Here is a 15195-nt window from a genome sequence, read left to right on the forward strand (position 1 = left end):
AAGGAAAAATATCACGTCTGCTAAGTCTTTAGTTGCCTACAGTCCCGCACTCATCAATAGTTTGGATGTTTGACGTTATATCAGTCATACTAAGTTACTAACCACCTAAAAAAATTGTAAGTTTGAAGGTTTCAAGTCTCTATTATTCAAGGCAAGCCTATGTTATTTCTGTTAGTAATACCCTACACCAATATGGTGAGAGTCTTGGAGATTGAAGAGGGATAAGCAGAGATAGATGGCTTGGACAGTTAGACGTACCTTGAAATTAAGTTTGAATGGAGCATGCCATCATGAAAAGAGGAGCAAATCCTAGTTTTGCGTGAAATGTTGAACTGGACCAGAGCATCCAAAGCCTGGAGTCCAAGCCTCCAAGGCTCACTTTCACGAAAGGCAAATCTTATGTACTCTTCGATGGCCCAAGTGTTAACTTTTTTTCTTTTCTGTTCCCTTGTGTCGTGCTACTGCTGTTACTTACAATCTCAAAAGTCAAAACTATCCCGATTTTGATTTTGTTTTGAGATACATGGGAAAATCCCACATGTTATGACCACGTGCACTGACCTATTCAATAAAGCCCCCCACATGTTAACATTTGTTAATAACTAAGATATGCATCAAGCCATCAACCATCATGATGATTTAGTAAATAGACTTGTTTTTACATTATAAATCAGGATCACCATTGTTATGAAGCAAAATGCCAGCACTTAACCATCCAGAAGCAAGTTTATGATATGTTCATTTCAACTCCTACGGTTTCAATTACGAAAATTTAACTAAAACAAAAGAAATTGATTATGGGATAAAATGAATACCTTGTATCTATTCCTTGTACAGTTGCACATCCAATATTTAACAGGCCTACATTTTCAGTCCTTGTCCAGGGGATGCTGAAGGTTTGCCAAAGTCTGTTCTCAAAATATTTAATCAAAATGTGAAATTTACAGCCCTGGTTCTTGGGTAACTAACAGTCTAACACTATTCAAATCCACTTGCTAAGCTTGCAAAATTGCAAGGTATGCGTCGGGAGGAGGTCAGCAACAGATGCAAAAAGACTAAATATTTGTTAGCTGACTAGGAGCTGGAGCCGTCTTACAAAGTAGTGCACAAAACCTTCTGCTATCTGAAGAATTCGCCTTCTCTTTATATAGCAGAAATGGGACGAGACTTTCACTGTATTGGTTATCACTATACCGTTTAAATTTGAACTTCAAGATCAATCATGATCCATGAATGTAAAATAGCTCTTCAGCAGATCCAAGCCATGCACCCCAACTGTGATTCTTTTCATACAAATATTCTTCATACTTTTGGCATAACACCGATTTTCCCATAAGTTCTGCTGCACAAAGAAGATTGATGAGTAAAAACCAAGAGAAAAAAATTACACTACCAAAGAAAAGCCCAAAGTGAACGGTAGAGAAGTACCTCCAGTTCCTGGCCAGCACACTGTTGTGGGTACGGAATGTGATACTTTCTTCCCAAAGAGCAGCTCACCTGTCTTGATGCTCCAAATGCGCACGTTACCATCCTCTCCTCCTAGTACAAATCTCAGCACGTTAACTCAGCTTACTGAAAACTTCAAACAACAATTGACAGCGCCAAAAGATAATGTACCTGACATCATTAGTCTCTCAGACGGATCCACTCCTAGCTGTATCCGTGAGTGGGAATTTACATGCCCTTCATAAGATTGAACAGATCCTCTCCGAATCAGGCGGTGATCATATAGTTTGATCTATAATAAAATCCAATTGTAAAATTGTACATATATACATTTGAAATCAGAATCACACTTCAAGAACAGTTCACTCTATACTTCAAACATAAGAGTAAATAGAGTAGCATCTACAACAAAAGAACATAAGATAGCTCAAAGAAAATTTTCTGAAGTATGAAAGACAAAAAGGCATTCCACGTCCACCCCAGTATTTTGTAAAGTGTCCAGCAGCTCAGGTGGTCAAGGCCTGGTGGTTGTATCAGGAATTCAGGAGGCCTTGCATAAGTTTTTGTGTGTGTGTGTGTGTGTGTGTGTTGGGGGGGGGGGGGGTTGGTGGTGGTGGTTTGGTTGGTTGTAAGTCACTTGTCATGTAATGGGACTTGGGTGCTAAAATAGAGGTGGCTTTCAAGAAACTTTACACTGTATATTATGTGCTCTTTCCAGAAAAATAAATAAACAAACAAAATAAAATAAGATAAATAGTAATTTGTCATGAATGTATAGATCTTCATATAACATATGATAAAGCATCCTGCAACTACATCACCACATTGACTATTACTTTAATCTACCAGCACAACTTCCATCATAACATGTCATTTTGGAAGGAAGAAACCACCTCAAGATAAGATTAACTTTATGGAGAACATTAAATGACTGTCGCAAAATAAATTCATATAAAAACTCACCGAACCATCCATTGAACTTGCCAAGAAATACTGGTCATCGGTTTGAAGTGTTTTCAAACTACAAAATCATAATTGAAAAAATTCAACAATATCTCATATAAGAAATGTAGGTTAAAAAGTTGATGCTTAATTCGTCTATCAGTACCTGGAGATAGAGGAAGGCATAAAAATGGTACAAGAAGGATGTATACTTCCTTTTACCTGCAAAGCATAACAATGGAATCCAATCACATAAATTTCAAGACAACAATCAATTCCACGTAAGTTTAGGATATGACGATATAATCAGTATTGAGTATTTGATCCATTGAAGTTATTTGCATAATGCTCATTATTGTTTCATACTTGTAAAAACTTGCACTCTAACTAAGAAGCTACTTCCAAAAAGCAGAAAATTGTGACCCGTACAGTTACATCAATATATTTGTAAACTCATTGCTTTATAAAATTCTTAAGTCTATATGTTGGATGAAAATACAAAGCTTTTGGAAGGAAATAATAAAGAATAATAGCATTTAGATTTGAACATGTTATAAAGGCCATAGACAAGCAGCACAATACCTCAAACCATGCCTTAGTCCGTTTCTGAGCATTCCTACTTGAATCCTCATGATCTGTATTTGATGAGAAAGGTATTCGATGTCTAGAAACCATTGTTCCTTGCTGTTTCTGTCGAACATCAACTGTTACAATTCCACCATTTCTGAAGCCACACAACATAACATTTCCCTGCAACAAAAGATAAACATGATAAGTTCCAAGGACGAGACTTCAGTAACTAGTACTACAACCCAGCAATAAGATGTCATTTACATCAAATTAAACATATTGCAATAATAAAACAAAATGTAAAATGAAGAGCACAGCCAATCGAAATTCCGATGAAATGATTGTGAAAGGACCAGGAGTAAGATAGATTGCATAACAGAATACTGATATGCAGTATACAGTATAACGTTTGCGCCCTATTCAACAGATGGAAGGGAAAAACTGTAACTACACGTACAAATTGCATCTAGCCAAAACCAAGCCTACTAAAAACCTGGACTCATAATTTCTGACAGTCCAAGTGTAGATATTAAATTATGCACATAGAACCTTGACCCCTCGAATAAATACATACAAGTAAACAGACATTCACGATGGCATAAGAGAACCTATCCATACTCTACAAAACTAAATAAAATTCAATATTACCGACTCGTTAAATTGTAGTGAGAAGACATCACTTTTGCTGTGGCACAACCACGATACAGCTCCAGTTTCTAAATTTAACATGGCAGCTCCCCGATTGGTACCTATTTAAAGGGGACAGAGAGAGAGAGAGTTATTTTTCATACGTAAGAAGACATATACAGAACATACTGTGATTTAAGTGCATATCATCTGCAGTACCAAAGTAGAAATGCCAACTCAGTTGGTCAATTATGTTTCACTTGGACATAGTATATAAAACTAGTGACATGAAAAATGTAGTTTTTTTATGTGGGAATTTCTCTCACTGCATATCAAGTAGTAGTATCTTTTGAGATGTTAGTATAGTCTCACATGGGATAATTAAAGCTTCGCATAATAGTATATAGTTGCATAATCATAATAGTATATAGTTCCTTGAGTTGGATGCCCAAATTTGAGAAAATATCAGAGCGGGCAATTGTATTTGGCCCAAATGGGACCATTTACTCCACGTTTCCCAAGTACGTTGTCCTCGTGTTAGGTTCAAGTAACGCCACACGTGAGGGGGCTTGTTGAGATATTAATATAGTCCCACATGGGAAAATTAAAGCCGTGCATAATAACATACAGTTTCTATGGCTACTTCACTACTCATCACCAATTGATTTTGAGTTGGAAGCCCATGTTAACACATTTCAAATGCATTTGGTTTCTCTTATTTTTGTCTTTATTACAATAACCAAATAACATTACTTTTCAATTTTCATTGCACATTCAGCGCACTAACAATATCATTTTACCATGGTTGAACTCTAATTGTAGTAATTTCAAACAATTTCACACAAATAAGAGAGAGAATTATGAATTTAGAGTAACATTACAAAATTAAAAAAAATAAGAGATGAAGCAGAACTTGCCGATGACAGCATGCAAACCATCTGGGTGGCACTCGGCAGTCCAAATTGTACAATTCAACGAACCAACCTCGAAAATACTCGTTGGAGTAAGGTCTAATAGTTCATTGAGTTTCATAAAATAGACAGATCCACCTGATGTTTCTGATCCCAGGGTAGAAATCCTGTTTCATAATGTCAAGGTTTGCATGTGGAAAAAATCTGAGCATAGGTAGATAGAATTACAAAGTTGAGATTGAAGGACATCATAGAAACTGACCAAACATGAGCAGGTAGCAGTTAATATCCACTGAATAAATTATGAAGATAACAAGTGTAGAAAATTATACTACAACTTTATTAGTGGATACAAGGCATGCCGGATGGAAGAACCAACATCAGCGGTACAGGGAGAATGCTGTCTTCTGACCTTTATAGAAGATATAGTCGAAGAAGTCACAAGTACAGGAAGTTCATGCATACAAATACATCTTGGAGATATAGTGCAATCTGATTGGCTTTCAGTAACGTCAGGCCAGATGAGATCTGGCACGCATTCAAACCCGTAACCGTGTGTCCCCACTTGCCCTACTTCATAAATACTGCAACAGGCATTAGAGACAACATTAGTCGCTGTACGGGAATGTTACATCCAATCACCAAATAAAAGGTTACTTTAGTGCAATTATCAAGTATGATGCATCAAAATCAAGTAGCAATAGGGTGAGACTGTTTCATTAGTGTTGATGCATTTTATTTAAACAATGTCCACTTGGCACTCCATATAAGCAAAAAAGGTAAAATCATCACGAGTGAAGAGGGTCAACAAACAGCAATGTCTTAGAGGTCCCAAAGGCAACAGGTTTGATGGTGAAAACTTACCCCACTGGCACCAAGTGCCGACCATGAAGCATTTACTCAACCCAATACTTTTGAAATATTCACCAACTTTTGCCGAGTTTATTATGTAAAGAACATAACATGCTTGACATAAGATTCTGAAAATTATATTCCTGTTCATTCAACTTGACAAAGTGTTCACAACATTTCTTTAAATAAAGACTGGATACTCATGCATGTATTAAATTCAAGCATCCTGAACTCTTGAAGAAATATGTTTATGGATTTTGTCAAAATTGACATTGAAACTATGTAAAAGACTACTGGAAATCTGAGAACGACAACAAACAATTCTGAGTCTCCAAAAAAAAGGTCAAATTATTAGTCTGTAATGGTTCATTATAAATATCAATATTGCCAGGCATAACGACATATCCATGGTTGCAACTTGCAAGTGTTTGCATACATGACAAGTTAAAAAGTAGTCACGGCTATCACATACTTTTAATTTATACTGTAAGGTGTTGCATAATTTAAAAGCAAAAACCTTTAAGAATCAAATGATCCAAAAATTTGAATGGTCCAATTTGATTCTGAAAAACTCATTTGCGCCGGGTGTACATGGATATGAGCCTTAAGTGAGAAGCATATGACAAACATCAATTGATTTAATTATAGCCACATTCACCTCAAAGTGCCAGAGACACTCCCCATCAATAGAAAGTTTGTTTCTTTTTGGCCTTCAGGAGTTTGCATATCAATGTGGAATTGTTCCAAAGCACCACAAGCCATCCTCTCCACATTTTTGTATTTCCAAATCTGCATTAGAAAAACAAAATTTAACACAGAAACATCATACTGACAAAATTAGAATGAAATTTGTAAAATATATGTATTATAATGCTTTTGATAATGATCTATTCATATACAATAAAGTACAGGAAAAGCTTAGTAAGTGTTATCAAAAAGGTAAACTGAATTCCAAAATATAAACGGGAAAATCCAAGACACTTGGGAATCTGATCAAATATTGGGGTTTGTTGATCAGCTTTCAAAAATGTCTATATGGTAGCAAACTAGCAATTACCCATGCTTACGATAAATCTCATCAACCTGACCTCATACAAATAATTTTTATCAAATCTCTATTTCTCTTCAAAATTCTCCATATGCAGTTGAAAGAAAAGGTTTACGCCTTGCAGGGGCGGAACCAGAGGAAGACTACCTGGGAAGGATGAATATTAGTGACACAGAAAAGTTCATTTTCTCTAGGCCCCCCTTTGTAAGAACTAAGAACTAAGGAGCTGAAAGATTAACTCTTTGTGTTCTTTTTGTACTTGAGATTTGATCTACTGCTTGGAGTGCCTGATACAGGTTTTCGTTTCTCAATCTTGCTTTCGTTGTTATGTAGGCCACCGCCATGTACCATACTATGTTAATGCACTCATGCAGTCATGCTTACACAAAGTCAGTTAATATTTGAACAGGAGAAAAAAGATTACGAGCCAAATAACTTGTACTATACATAGCTTTCAAAGGAACATGATGATTGTACACAAGAATGCATCACTGGGGACACTTTTTTTTTTTTTTTTTTTTTTGCTCAGTAAAGTGAAATATCACTGGGGACACTTTTAAACAGCTAGATTTAAAACTGCACCGCTATGGCAACGAAAGAGGTAATGAGATTTCCTTTATCATTAACAAGTATTCAAGGCGATCAAAGCCTCCGCTTGAAGGCATAAAGCCAGAAATGATAAGTACATACTAAACATACCATAGGATGTGATGCTTGATGCTTTTGGTATTCATGCTGAAAGTTACACTTCCGTCTTTGAGAACTAAGCATTTTACCAGACAATTCCCTAAGCTGAAGCAATTCCGCAGACTTGGTTTCCTTTAACCTAGGCTTACTTTGCTGGTTAGTTTCCTACAAAGAATAAAAAAATAATTAGCTACAAAACTAGTTGAATAAAACATATACGAGTTGGAGTGCACGTACGTCTCTGCATTTTATACAAAAAACTTACAATGTAGAATAAAAAAAATAAAGGAGATTGTTCATCTCAACCAAAGGTCATTGCCACTTATAATTGACTAATAGACCTGTTATAATCGACTATACGTTTCACATTTTCTTAAAACCCGAGTGAATATAATGGCCCTTTTCAATGTCTTAAAAGAGACTATCAACCAGAATTTTTTTTTCTAAAAAATAATATTTGCTAAAGCATGGACTATTGCATTCGATTTATGTACCTCACACAGCATATATATATGAGCTAGGTGAAATAAAATGGACACCTCAGGGGCATTGACTTAACTATGCATATTCCGCAATGAAAACTTGATTAAAGTAGTATACACATAACAATGGTAAGTAAAGCATACCTGGTTGGGCTTGGAAGTAGAAGGAGGTTTGTGAGAGTAGGAAGTGGAACCAGGTATCGGCCCTTTTATTGGGAAGTACCTGTTTTTTCTGGATCAAAGTAGAACCCAGGAAGTTCTTGCAAGACAGACACCATAAATAAGTTTTCTTTTCAACATAAAACAAAAGATTAAACAAAAAAAAAAAACTAGTACCTTGTTGTGGCATCTTTCAAACTTTGGCGCGATGTTTGTAGAGAGAAGAGAGAAAGTTGGTACCTTTTTTTTTTTTTTTGTGTTTGGAATTCTGGTAAAACGGTTAGTTATTACCTCGTACCTTTTCCAGTTTCTAGGCTAGCTCCGATATCTCGGTTTGATCCAATTAGGGCTGAAACCGTTTTGATATATCATAATATGTCGGAGATATCAAGTCGGTATTTCGCCCTTGACTTTGATATTTCAATCATAGCAAAACATGTGGAATACAGTGTAAGTGTGCCTGTCAAGATTAATCAGCGAGCTGTACCTGAGTTCAATGGAAACACTTTTAAAAGTAAAAGGAGGTGGAGAAGAGAGATGGGTTTGTGGTGGGGAGAAAGAGAGTTGGGTTTGGTTGAGAAGGAAAGAGGGAGAGGGAAGGAGAAATTGCTCGAGAATGAGGACATACAAAACCAACAAAAATACTTTTTGGGCCTCGCTCCGCTCACTTGATAAAGCAAAATAAAAGAAAATGCATTTGCAGTGACTCAAATGACTGCTTCAACTTTTACATCTAACACAGACAGAAACATGTCTGTCAACTAGGTTTTATAGTACTAGTCCCAACTTATTCCATATGGAATTCAAAAACATTGATGTATCACATTGAGCAATAGGTTTAAATTGTCTCTCAATCTACTTACATCCAGTATTCAGATAAACGAAATGTTCACACCATGTTCATTTACTTCCTTGCTTCTGTTCCTTTGCAGCTTCTTTGACATCCTCTTTAGGAATTGGTTTTTCTTTGACATTGACATCCTCTTTAGGAATTGGTTTTTCTTTGAGATGCTCTTTAGGAATTGGTTGAATTCTAACATAAGGCTTTCTAGTCAGTGTTTCCCCTTTTAGAGCAGCTACATATCTGTCATTTGTGTCCTCTTTCCTCTGCAGCTCGCCAAGGTATTCTGCTAGCCTCTCTCGATTAACTTGCCCCATCATCTAATTCACAAGCCAATAAAACAAGTGAGGCTTCAATAATATAAGCTGATCAAAATTCAAGGGGGGTCAAAATATTGAAAGCAAAACCCAAGTTATATTCCAAAAATGTGTCTTCAAAGATAGGTGTCTTTGTACAGGCCAAATAAATGTAATTTCTGATACGAATCGTTCGACTCAATGCACACCTACATAAATGATATAACGAAACAGACTAGACCTATACAGTACATGTAAACCACAGCAAGTAAAAAACTCTGGATGCTGCAGTGATGTTTAACGACTAGCACTAGTCATGGATGGGTAGCTCACTTCGTTCGGTATTATGAAACTTCATGGTTCTTTTCCTTCTTTCTTAACCAAGTAAGATGAGATTGGACAGACTCCTTACCTGCTATGTTAGATACACCATCTACTTTAAACATTCCAGCGCTTTAGCTTCTAAAATTAAAGGAAGAAGAAAACATTACATCTCATAGACCTTTTAAGGAAGCTTATCTTTGGTCTCTCTAAAAAATGGTTTATAACTTTATATGATACTCCTCTACACATCTTGAGACTCCCAAATCCCATAAGTCAAGTTAAAGCAGTCGCCAGAAACCTCTTATATCTTCAAAATGAAATGTTGATATTGATTAAAGATTTACCCTTTAGGCCCAAACATTCATTAAGTGAGCAATATTCCTATTTATTCACACAGTTAAGAGAGTTTCATGTCTAGCTCCATTCTAATTTCTAATGCAATGGAATTCATCTCTAACTGGTCTACAAAACTACAGTACAGTAATCGAATTTACAAGTTAACAATGAAACAATTTAAATGAAATTAAAACCATAGAACTATAAAGAAAAATGATTGGGTATATTTTATAGTAAACAAACCAAGGTTTCAGGCCTGGCTGTTTTGCGGAGTTGGGCTTCGAGCTGTTCATTGTGAGCATTGGTGTAGTTCATGACGAAGTAGCCAATAACACCAGGAACAATGCCGCAGATGGTAGCGAAGCCAACGAAGAAGGGCTTCGAATCTCTTGTCTTCGTAACCAGCCATCTCCATGTCCCACTCTTCTCCCACAGCAGCTGTGACATGTTTCTTTCTTCTTCTTCTTCTTCTGAGGAGAGTCCAATTTTTTTGTTTTAATGGTTGAGAAAACTTGTAAAATCTCGTGATATATTGTGTTGGGATTTTGATAACGGGTATATATCAAATGTTCTGCTGAGTGTAACTAAGAGCATTCTCGATGCAAGTCATTATTTTTCCCTTTTTTTCACCTCCACGTAAGCAGTAATTTTCCTCTTTTCTACTGTTTTGGTGAAAAGTAAGGTGAAAACGCTCTGGACGGAATGAAACATCATTCCCGTCTGAAATTTAAAAAAAAAAACTGAAAAAAAACTGAAAAATCATGCGAGACGAAATGAACCGAAAATAAAACCCATTTTTTTTAAAAAAAACACACAATATCCCATTCGAAATTCACAACTCAGCCACTATCTCGATTGAAGGTTTCACTTTCATTTTGACTTGGGAAAATAGTCGCCTTAATATTCACTTTTGCATTGGGCAAATGTTTTGAACCATTTGGAGGTGAATAAAGTCAAAAGCAAGATCCCCATAATACTTATTTGCATTGGGAATCTTTCTTAATGGACCATTATTAGGAAGTTCCAATGCAAAAAATAATCTCCCTCTTATCATCCAGCCACCAAAGATTTATTCACCATTTTGGTGAAAAACAAGGTAAAGTTCTTCTGTCGTGTAGAAAATGCAAAGTGAATAAAATATCTTGGACGAGGATATTAGATTAAAATTAAACAGAGAAGCGTTTTGATTGCCAATTCCAGAAATTTGATGTAACATCCCCCGTATTTTTTGTCTGAAGTTAAAAAAACCGAAAAAAAATCAAAAAAACAAGCGAGACGGAATGAAACATTCCGTTCGAAAAAAAAATTGAAAAAAACACACGAGACGGAATCCAATATCCCGTCCGAAATTAACAAGTCAGCCACTATCTCGGTGAAAGGTTTCACCTTGAAATCAACTGGGGACTAAAGTCACCAGTTTTTCACCTCTACATTGTACAACCATTTTCCAACAAAATTGGTGAAACCCCCATTATTCACCTGCATTGCAAATCCTTACTCCATAATCCATATGCTAGTTTCAAATCATGTTTAGTTGGTATTAAAATTTAAATTTAAACATTTTTTTTAAGTGATCAACGTACATTCGTACAACATAACATAAAGATACATATTTCGTAGTGGAAACAATCAAAACAAAGGGAAATGAAGTTACTCCAAATGACAACTTTTCTCATACAAATGACAACATTTGACCTATAACGGAGGAATGGCCTCATTTTTGTCCATCTAATCCAAAAAATTATTCATCAACCACCTATATGCCAAGCATATATATGATATATATGTCAATAAGGCACTTATATGACTTAGTTTAAATTCAAGAGTAGACAATCCCTGCTCCATTTACAAATATGTTTCTCTTTAACATCTGTACCTCAGACTCTAATAAGTAGTGGAGTTTTGTCCTCACTTACATGCAAAATAGACAAAGTAACCTACACTGTTTTAAGTTTTAAGCTGAGCTCATCAGCTCAAGACAAAATTTTGAAGTTGTTTAATTTGTTCTCTCAGCTCATATGGAAAACGGTCACTTTAGGACGTTTAGGTACATAAAAAACCATGTCGAGCACCGTTTGGCCCAGTTGAATGTAAAATGTTTGCTGCGCCAGATGTGATCCTGAATGGAAATAAAGATTAGCATCTCCAGTTCTTCCTCTAATATGTTCAACAAGGTTAAACAATTGCAACAAAAAAACGCTACGTGTCATTTACGATTTACAACTAAACACACTTGTGCCCATTTCGTTGAAATCAAGAGACAGAGAGAGTGAAAGTAAGAGTTGATGATTGCTTGATTCTACATCTATTTTCTACTGCCATGGACAATATTTACAAGATGGTCTGTTCTGATACACTACAGAACTTAAGTTATGAAAAAAAAAAAGGAGAAAAGAAGGATTCTAAGAATCCCATGAAAGTTGATGATCCATGGAGTTCATGTTATTGTACATTAATCCACAAGATATTAGTGGTGACTCCATAAATTCAAGATCAAAATTGGAACATTCACTAAAAGAAGTATCCATGTCTTGACCATTATCCCTTGCTTCCAACTCCACCTGATCACCAACGACCTTGTCCTGCTGCATGACTTGTCCTGCTATGTTCATTTCTTCCTCTGTTGGAGTCACCATGGATTCTATACCACCATCACTCCACAAACAATTCTCATGGTCTAAAAACCCAAGTCCAGATGGATTCATTGACGTCGATGAGAGGGGTGTAATCGAAGATTGGTTTGCAAAATAGGGGGAAGCCGGAGAATTTTGATCATTAGCAGCAGGCCAAACATGATTTTGGTTTTGGTAGTCAAGGGTGGAGATGCTCATGGAGGCTTGAGGCAATGGAGGATGAATGGTACTAGAAGCATGAGGAGATAGCAATGTGATAAAACTTTGGTTCATGTCCATAGATGCGTCTGACCTGATTTGTGTATTTATGGAGAAAACTGATGACGGTTGTTGATAGAATTGATTCACATTGCATGCATTTTTTATGTTATTGTGAATCTGATGAGAAGGCATCAAATTATGGGTTTTTGGGTCCAACCCTTGGGCAATAAGCTTTTTCTTAATGCATGAGTTCCAGAAGTTCTTCACCTCATTGTCAGTTCTACCAGGCAGATGCTTTGCAATCTGAGCCCATCTGTGAAAACCAAAACCAAAACAAGATGTAACAATAGGAAGGCCGGCCACTGCATGTGTTGATTGTGTTCCTTGTTTTCAATTTAAGAAATATATATATGGTGAAAATTATTTAACCATATCATGAATCAAATAATCCGCACCTGTTGCCTAGAATTCTATGGCAATCAATGATGATTCTTTCTTCTTGGGAAGAAAAAGAACCCCTCTTGAGGTCTGGCCTTAAGTAGTTGATCCATCTAAGCCTGCAACTCTTACCACATCTTTGAAGTCCTGTATCAAATCAAAACCATCACATTTACAAGGACAACATGCAACAAAGACAAGAATGGGATAACGAGTTTAAAAAATAAAGAAAGAAAGTGAGAGGCAAAAAGAAAGTAACCAGCAAGTTTTGGCACAGCACTCCAACAACCATGGCCATGAGTGGTGATGCATTTGATAAGCTTCTCATCTTCTTCAGGTGACCACAACCCCCTCTTCACTTTCTGTTTGGTACAGCAATGGTGGCCCATCTTTTAAGACTCAAACCACCACCCCTTCACAAATGCTCACGCTTCTTATCATTGAGAGGAGTTTGGATTTGAGATTCTAGGCTTGTGGTTTTTATATTCCCTTTCTCCAAATGTACAATTTTTTTCTTCTATAAACAGTTGTCACAGTTGCACGTATGTATGCTGCATGACACTGATGCAAGTTGAATTTGTTACTTCGGATATATATATTTTTCTTAATCTAATTAGAGATTAATAGACAATACCAAATTGAAACTAATTATCTGAAATTAGACGATAATCTGATCCTCTACCAATCAGGGATATCAAATTTTGGTCCTTCTGCAGAATATTATATCTAGCTCTCGTGACATAATCTTTTTTTGATTTGTATATAAACAAGTACACATTCGCATAATATACAAGTATAGAATTCGATCTTGTCCCAAAATATATGTTTGCGATACCAGACAATTCAGCCTCAATTTAATAAGTAATAGAAAAAAGAGATATACGAATAAAATCTTAAACAAATTAGCAACGACAAAAGCGTATAGAGAAAGAGACAATATGAAAAAGAAAGAGAAAGGCCATGTTTAAGACAATGTCGTGGAAATTAAATTAGGGTGTACTCATTAGATAGGCTCATGAGTGATTTGGTAGCTTCCAAGTTTTCTCTTCAAGTGTTGCTTTCAGCTCACTTACCACTCTTCAATTCTAAATAGTATCACATTTTCAATAAACTAACTAAACACCACAAGCATGAGTCTTTAACAAGCAGCCTCCAAACACAAGGTGACAAGTTTTGTACATGGATTAAACATTGATAAAATAGACTCACATTTTCCCATTTGATACTTGTACAACCAAGTTCCTCTGTTATTCCTAATGTAAAATTCAAATTCCCTCCAGAGACAAGATTTATGACGACACGCAAACAAGTATTTATGATTTTTATAGTACTCTTAGGGAGGAATATAAGCTATGCTTTTGGATTAACTTATTTACAGGTAGCGGTCTGTCTTAACCCGGCAACTTATTATAAAACATGACATTTATGATTTGGATTGATGAAATGCATGTCAAATTTTGCATTCTAAAGAAAATACAGATAATTTCCTTATCTCTGAGTCGGTAGCTCGTTTTTTCCTTGTGTGTGTTGATTAAGAATTATTTGGCTAGGAGAGAATATAGAAAGACTTTATTTTCTCAATAGAGTATGATTGATATAATGACAATTTAGAGAAGGTTTAATGATTTCTCCAAAAGTTTAGCAAGGCAGGTCCTTATGCATGGTTTACTTCCTCTATGTCTTATTTTACGTTTTCTTTGTTTATTAGTGTTTAATATACTTCTGCTACAAGCCTACAACTGAGAAGCAGTACGTGGGGTGAAGTGGTGAACTAGAGGAGAAGAACAAGAATAAAGAGGTACATGCAAAATTGCTCTCTATCTAAAGAAGATCAAAGTAATGTGGGTCCTTGTTATCAATGTGTGAGCACTTGTTTCCCCACATTAAACATGCCAAAGAACCATTCATATATCTAAATCTGAAAAGAAAATTTTCCAATCTGTTAATGTTTTCTTTACTCTACCATTGCTTGGAAGAGTGTCAACAAAGATGGTTATCATGAGGTTTCTTCTTAATTTTTTTTTTTACCCAATTGCTTTTAGTTTCAATTCTTAATCTATTATAGTTCTCATTTCGCCGAAATATACCTGTCAAACGAAATATAAATGCAGTCAGTAAGTCACGAGGAAAAGCACCCTGTGCAGAAAGTTGTTAACACAAATGTCAATTTCAGTTACTCAATACTTGCAGGGAACTCTGTTCCTCTTTGGCATAGATGCCTTTAGATAGAAGCTAAGGAACAACGCTGAAAATGCGCTGTAACTTACAAATCTGGCGCATAATGCTGTATGGTATCTAATTTTGACAATCAATCCTACGTTACAAGGAGTAATTTCTTGTGGCAAGGATTTTATTCAGTCTTCTTGTCAGGTTATGCATTTGGATTTGAAATACCATTGCAT

At 35.9% G+C, this 15195-nt stretch overlaps 3 protein-coding genes across 4 annotated transcripts; all 3 read right to left on the bottom strand.

Annotated features, from left to right (window-relative positions):
• Positions 1 to 777: 777 nt before the first annotated feature.
• On the bottom strand, positions 778 to 8029 carry LOC147474160 (Transducin/WD40 repeat-like superfamily protein). 2 transcript variants are annotated; one of them, XM_086586525.1, is made up of 13 exons: positions 7902 to 8029; positions 7710 to 7824; positions 7096 to 7248; positions 6007 to 6137; positions 4850 to 5080; positions 4503 to 4663; positions 3607 to 3707; positions 2971 to 3138; positions 2555 to 2610; positions 2410 to 2467; positions 1618 to 1738; positions 1429 to 1539; positions 778 to 1339 (listed from the first exon to the last, which is right to left on the bottom strand). In XM_086586525.1, exons 3-13 carry the CDS (start codon positions 7165 to 7167, stop codon positions 1221 to 1223), a joined length of 1329 nt encoding a protein of 442 aa, XP_086442651.1. In that variant the 5' UTR covers positions 7168 to 7248; positions 7710 to 7824; positions 7902 to 8029; the 3' UTR covers positions 778 to 1220. The 2 variants fall into 2 exon arrangements, with proteins under 2 accessions (XP_086442651.1, XP_086442648.1); XM_086586522.1 differs by having other exon boundaries at positions 778 to 1342.
• Positions 8030 to 8406: 377 nt separating this feature from the next.
• LOC147474161 (centrosomal protein) lies at positions 8407 to 10059 on the bottom strand. Its single transcript, XM_086586526.1, has 2 exons — positions 9765 to 10059; positions 8407 to 8885 (listed from the first exon to the last, which is right to left on the bottom strand). The coding sequence occupies exons 1-2, from the start codon at positions 9966 to 9968 to the stop codon at positions 8625 to 8627; spliced, it is 465 nt and encodes a 154-aa protein (XP_086442652.1). The 5' UTR covers positions 9969 to 10059; the 3' UTR covers positions 8407 to 8624.
• A 1729-nt stretch (positions 10060 to 11788) lies between these two features.
• On the bottom strand, positions 11789 to 13300 carry MYB67 (myb domain protein 67). Its single transcript, XM_086586521.1, has 3 exons — positions 13053 to 13300; positions 12811 to 12940; positions 11789 to 12668 (listed from the first exon to the last, which is right to left on the bottom strand). The coding sequence occupies exons 1-3, from the start codon at positions 13180 to 13182 to the stop codon at positions 11924 to 11926; spliced, it is 1005 nt and encodes a 334-aa protein (XP_086442647.1). The 5' UTR covers positions 13183 to 13300; the 3' UTR covers positions 11789 to 11923.
• Positions 13301 to 15195: the final 1895 nt, after the last annotated feature.

This window comes from Coptis chinensis, unplaced genomic scaffold (genome assembly GCF_015680905.1).
Source record: "Coptis chinensis isolate HL-2020 unplaced genomic scaffold, ASM1568090v1 utg1247_pilon_pilon, whole genome shotgun sequence".
NCBI lineage: Eukaryota > Viridiplantae > Streptophyta > Magnoliopsida > Ranunculales > Ranunculaceae > Coptis > Coptis chinensis.

Excerpts from the sequence above, each read along its gene's own strand:
- LOC147474161 (XM_086586526.1), bottom strand. The coding sequence starts at position 9,968 with ATGTCACAGCTGCTGTGGGAGAAGAGTGGGACATGGAGATGGCTGGTT. Across the intron at positions 8,886-9,764 it reads CAGCCAGGCCTGAAACCTTG|ATGATGGGGCAAGTTAATCG; the intron begins GTTTGTTTACTA and ends CTTGTGAATTAG.
- LOC147474160 (XM_086586522.1), bottom strand. The coding sequence starts at position 7,167 with ATGCTTAGTTCTCAAAGACGGAAGTGTAACTTTCAGCATGAATACCAA. Across the intron at positions 1,540-1,617 it reads TGAGAGACTAATGATGTCAG|GAGGAGAGGATGGTAACGTG; the intron begins GTACATTATCTT and ends GATTTGTACTAG. Across the intron at positions 1,343-1,428 it reads GTGCTGGCCAGGAACTGGAG|CAGAACTTATGGGAAAATCG; the intron begins GTACTTCTCTAC and ends TTCTTTGTGCAG.
- MYB67 (XM_086586521.1), bottom strand. The coding sequence starts at position 13,182 with ATGGGCCACCATTGCTGTACCAAACAGAAAGTGAAGAGGGGGTTGTGG. Across the intron at positions 12,941-13,052 it reads TGCTGTGCCAAAACTTGCTG|GACTTCAAAGATGTGGTAAG; the intron begins GTTACTTTCTTT and ends GATTTGATACAG. Across the intron at positions 12,669-12,810 it reads CATAGAATTCTAGGCAACAG|ATGGGCTCAGATTGCAAAGC; the intron begins GTGCGGATTATT and ends TGGTTTTCACAG.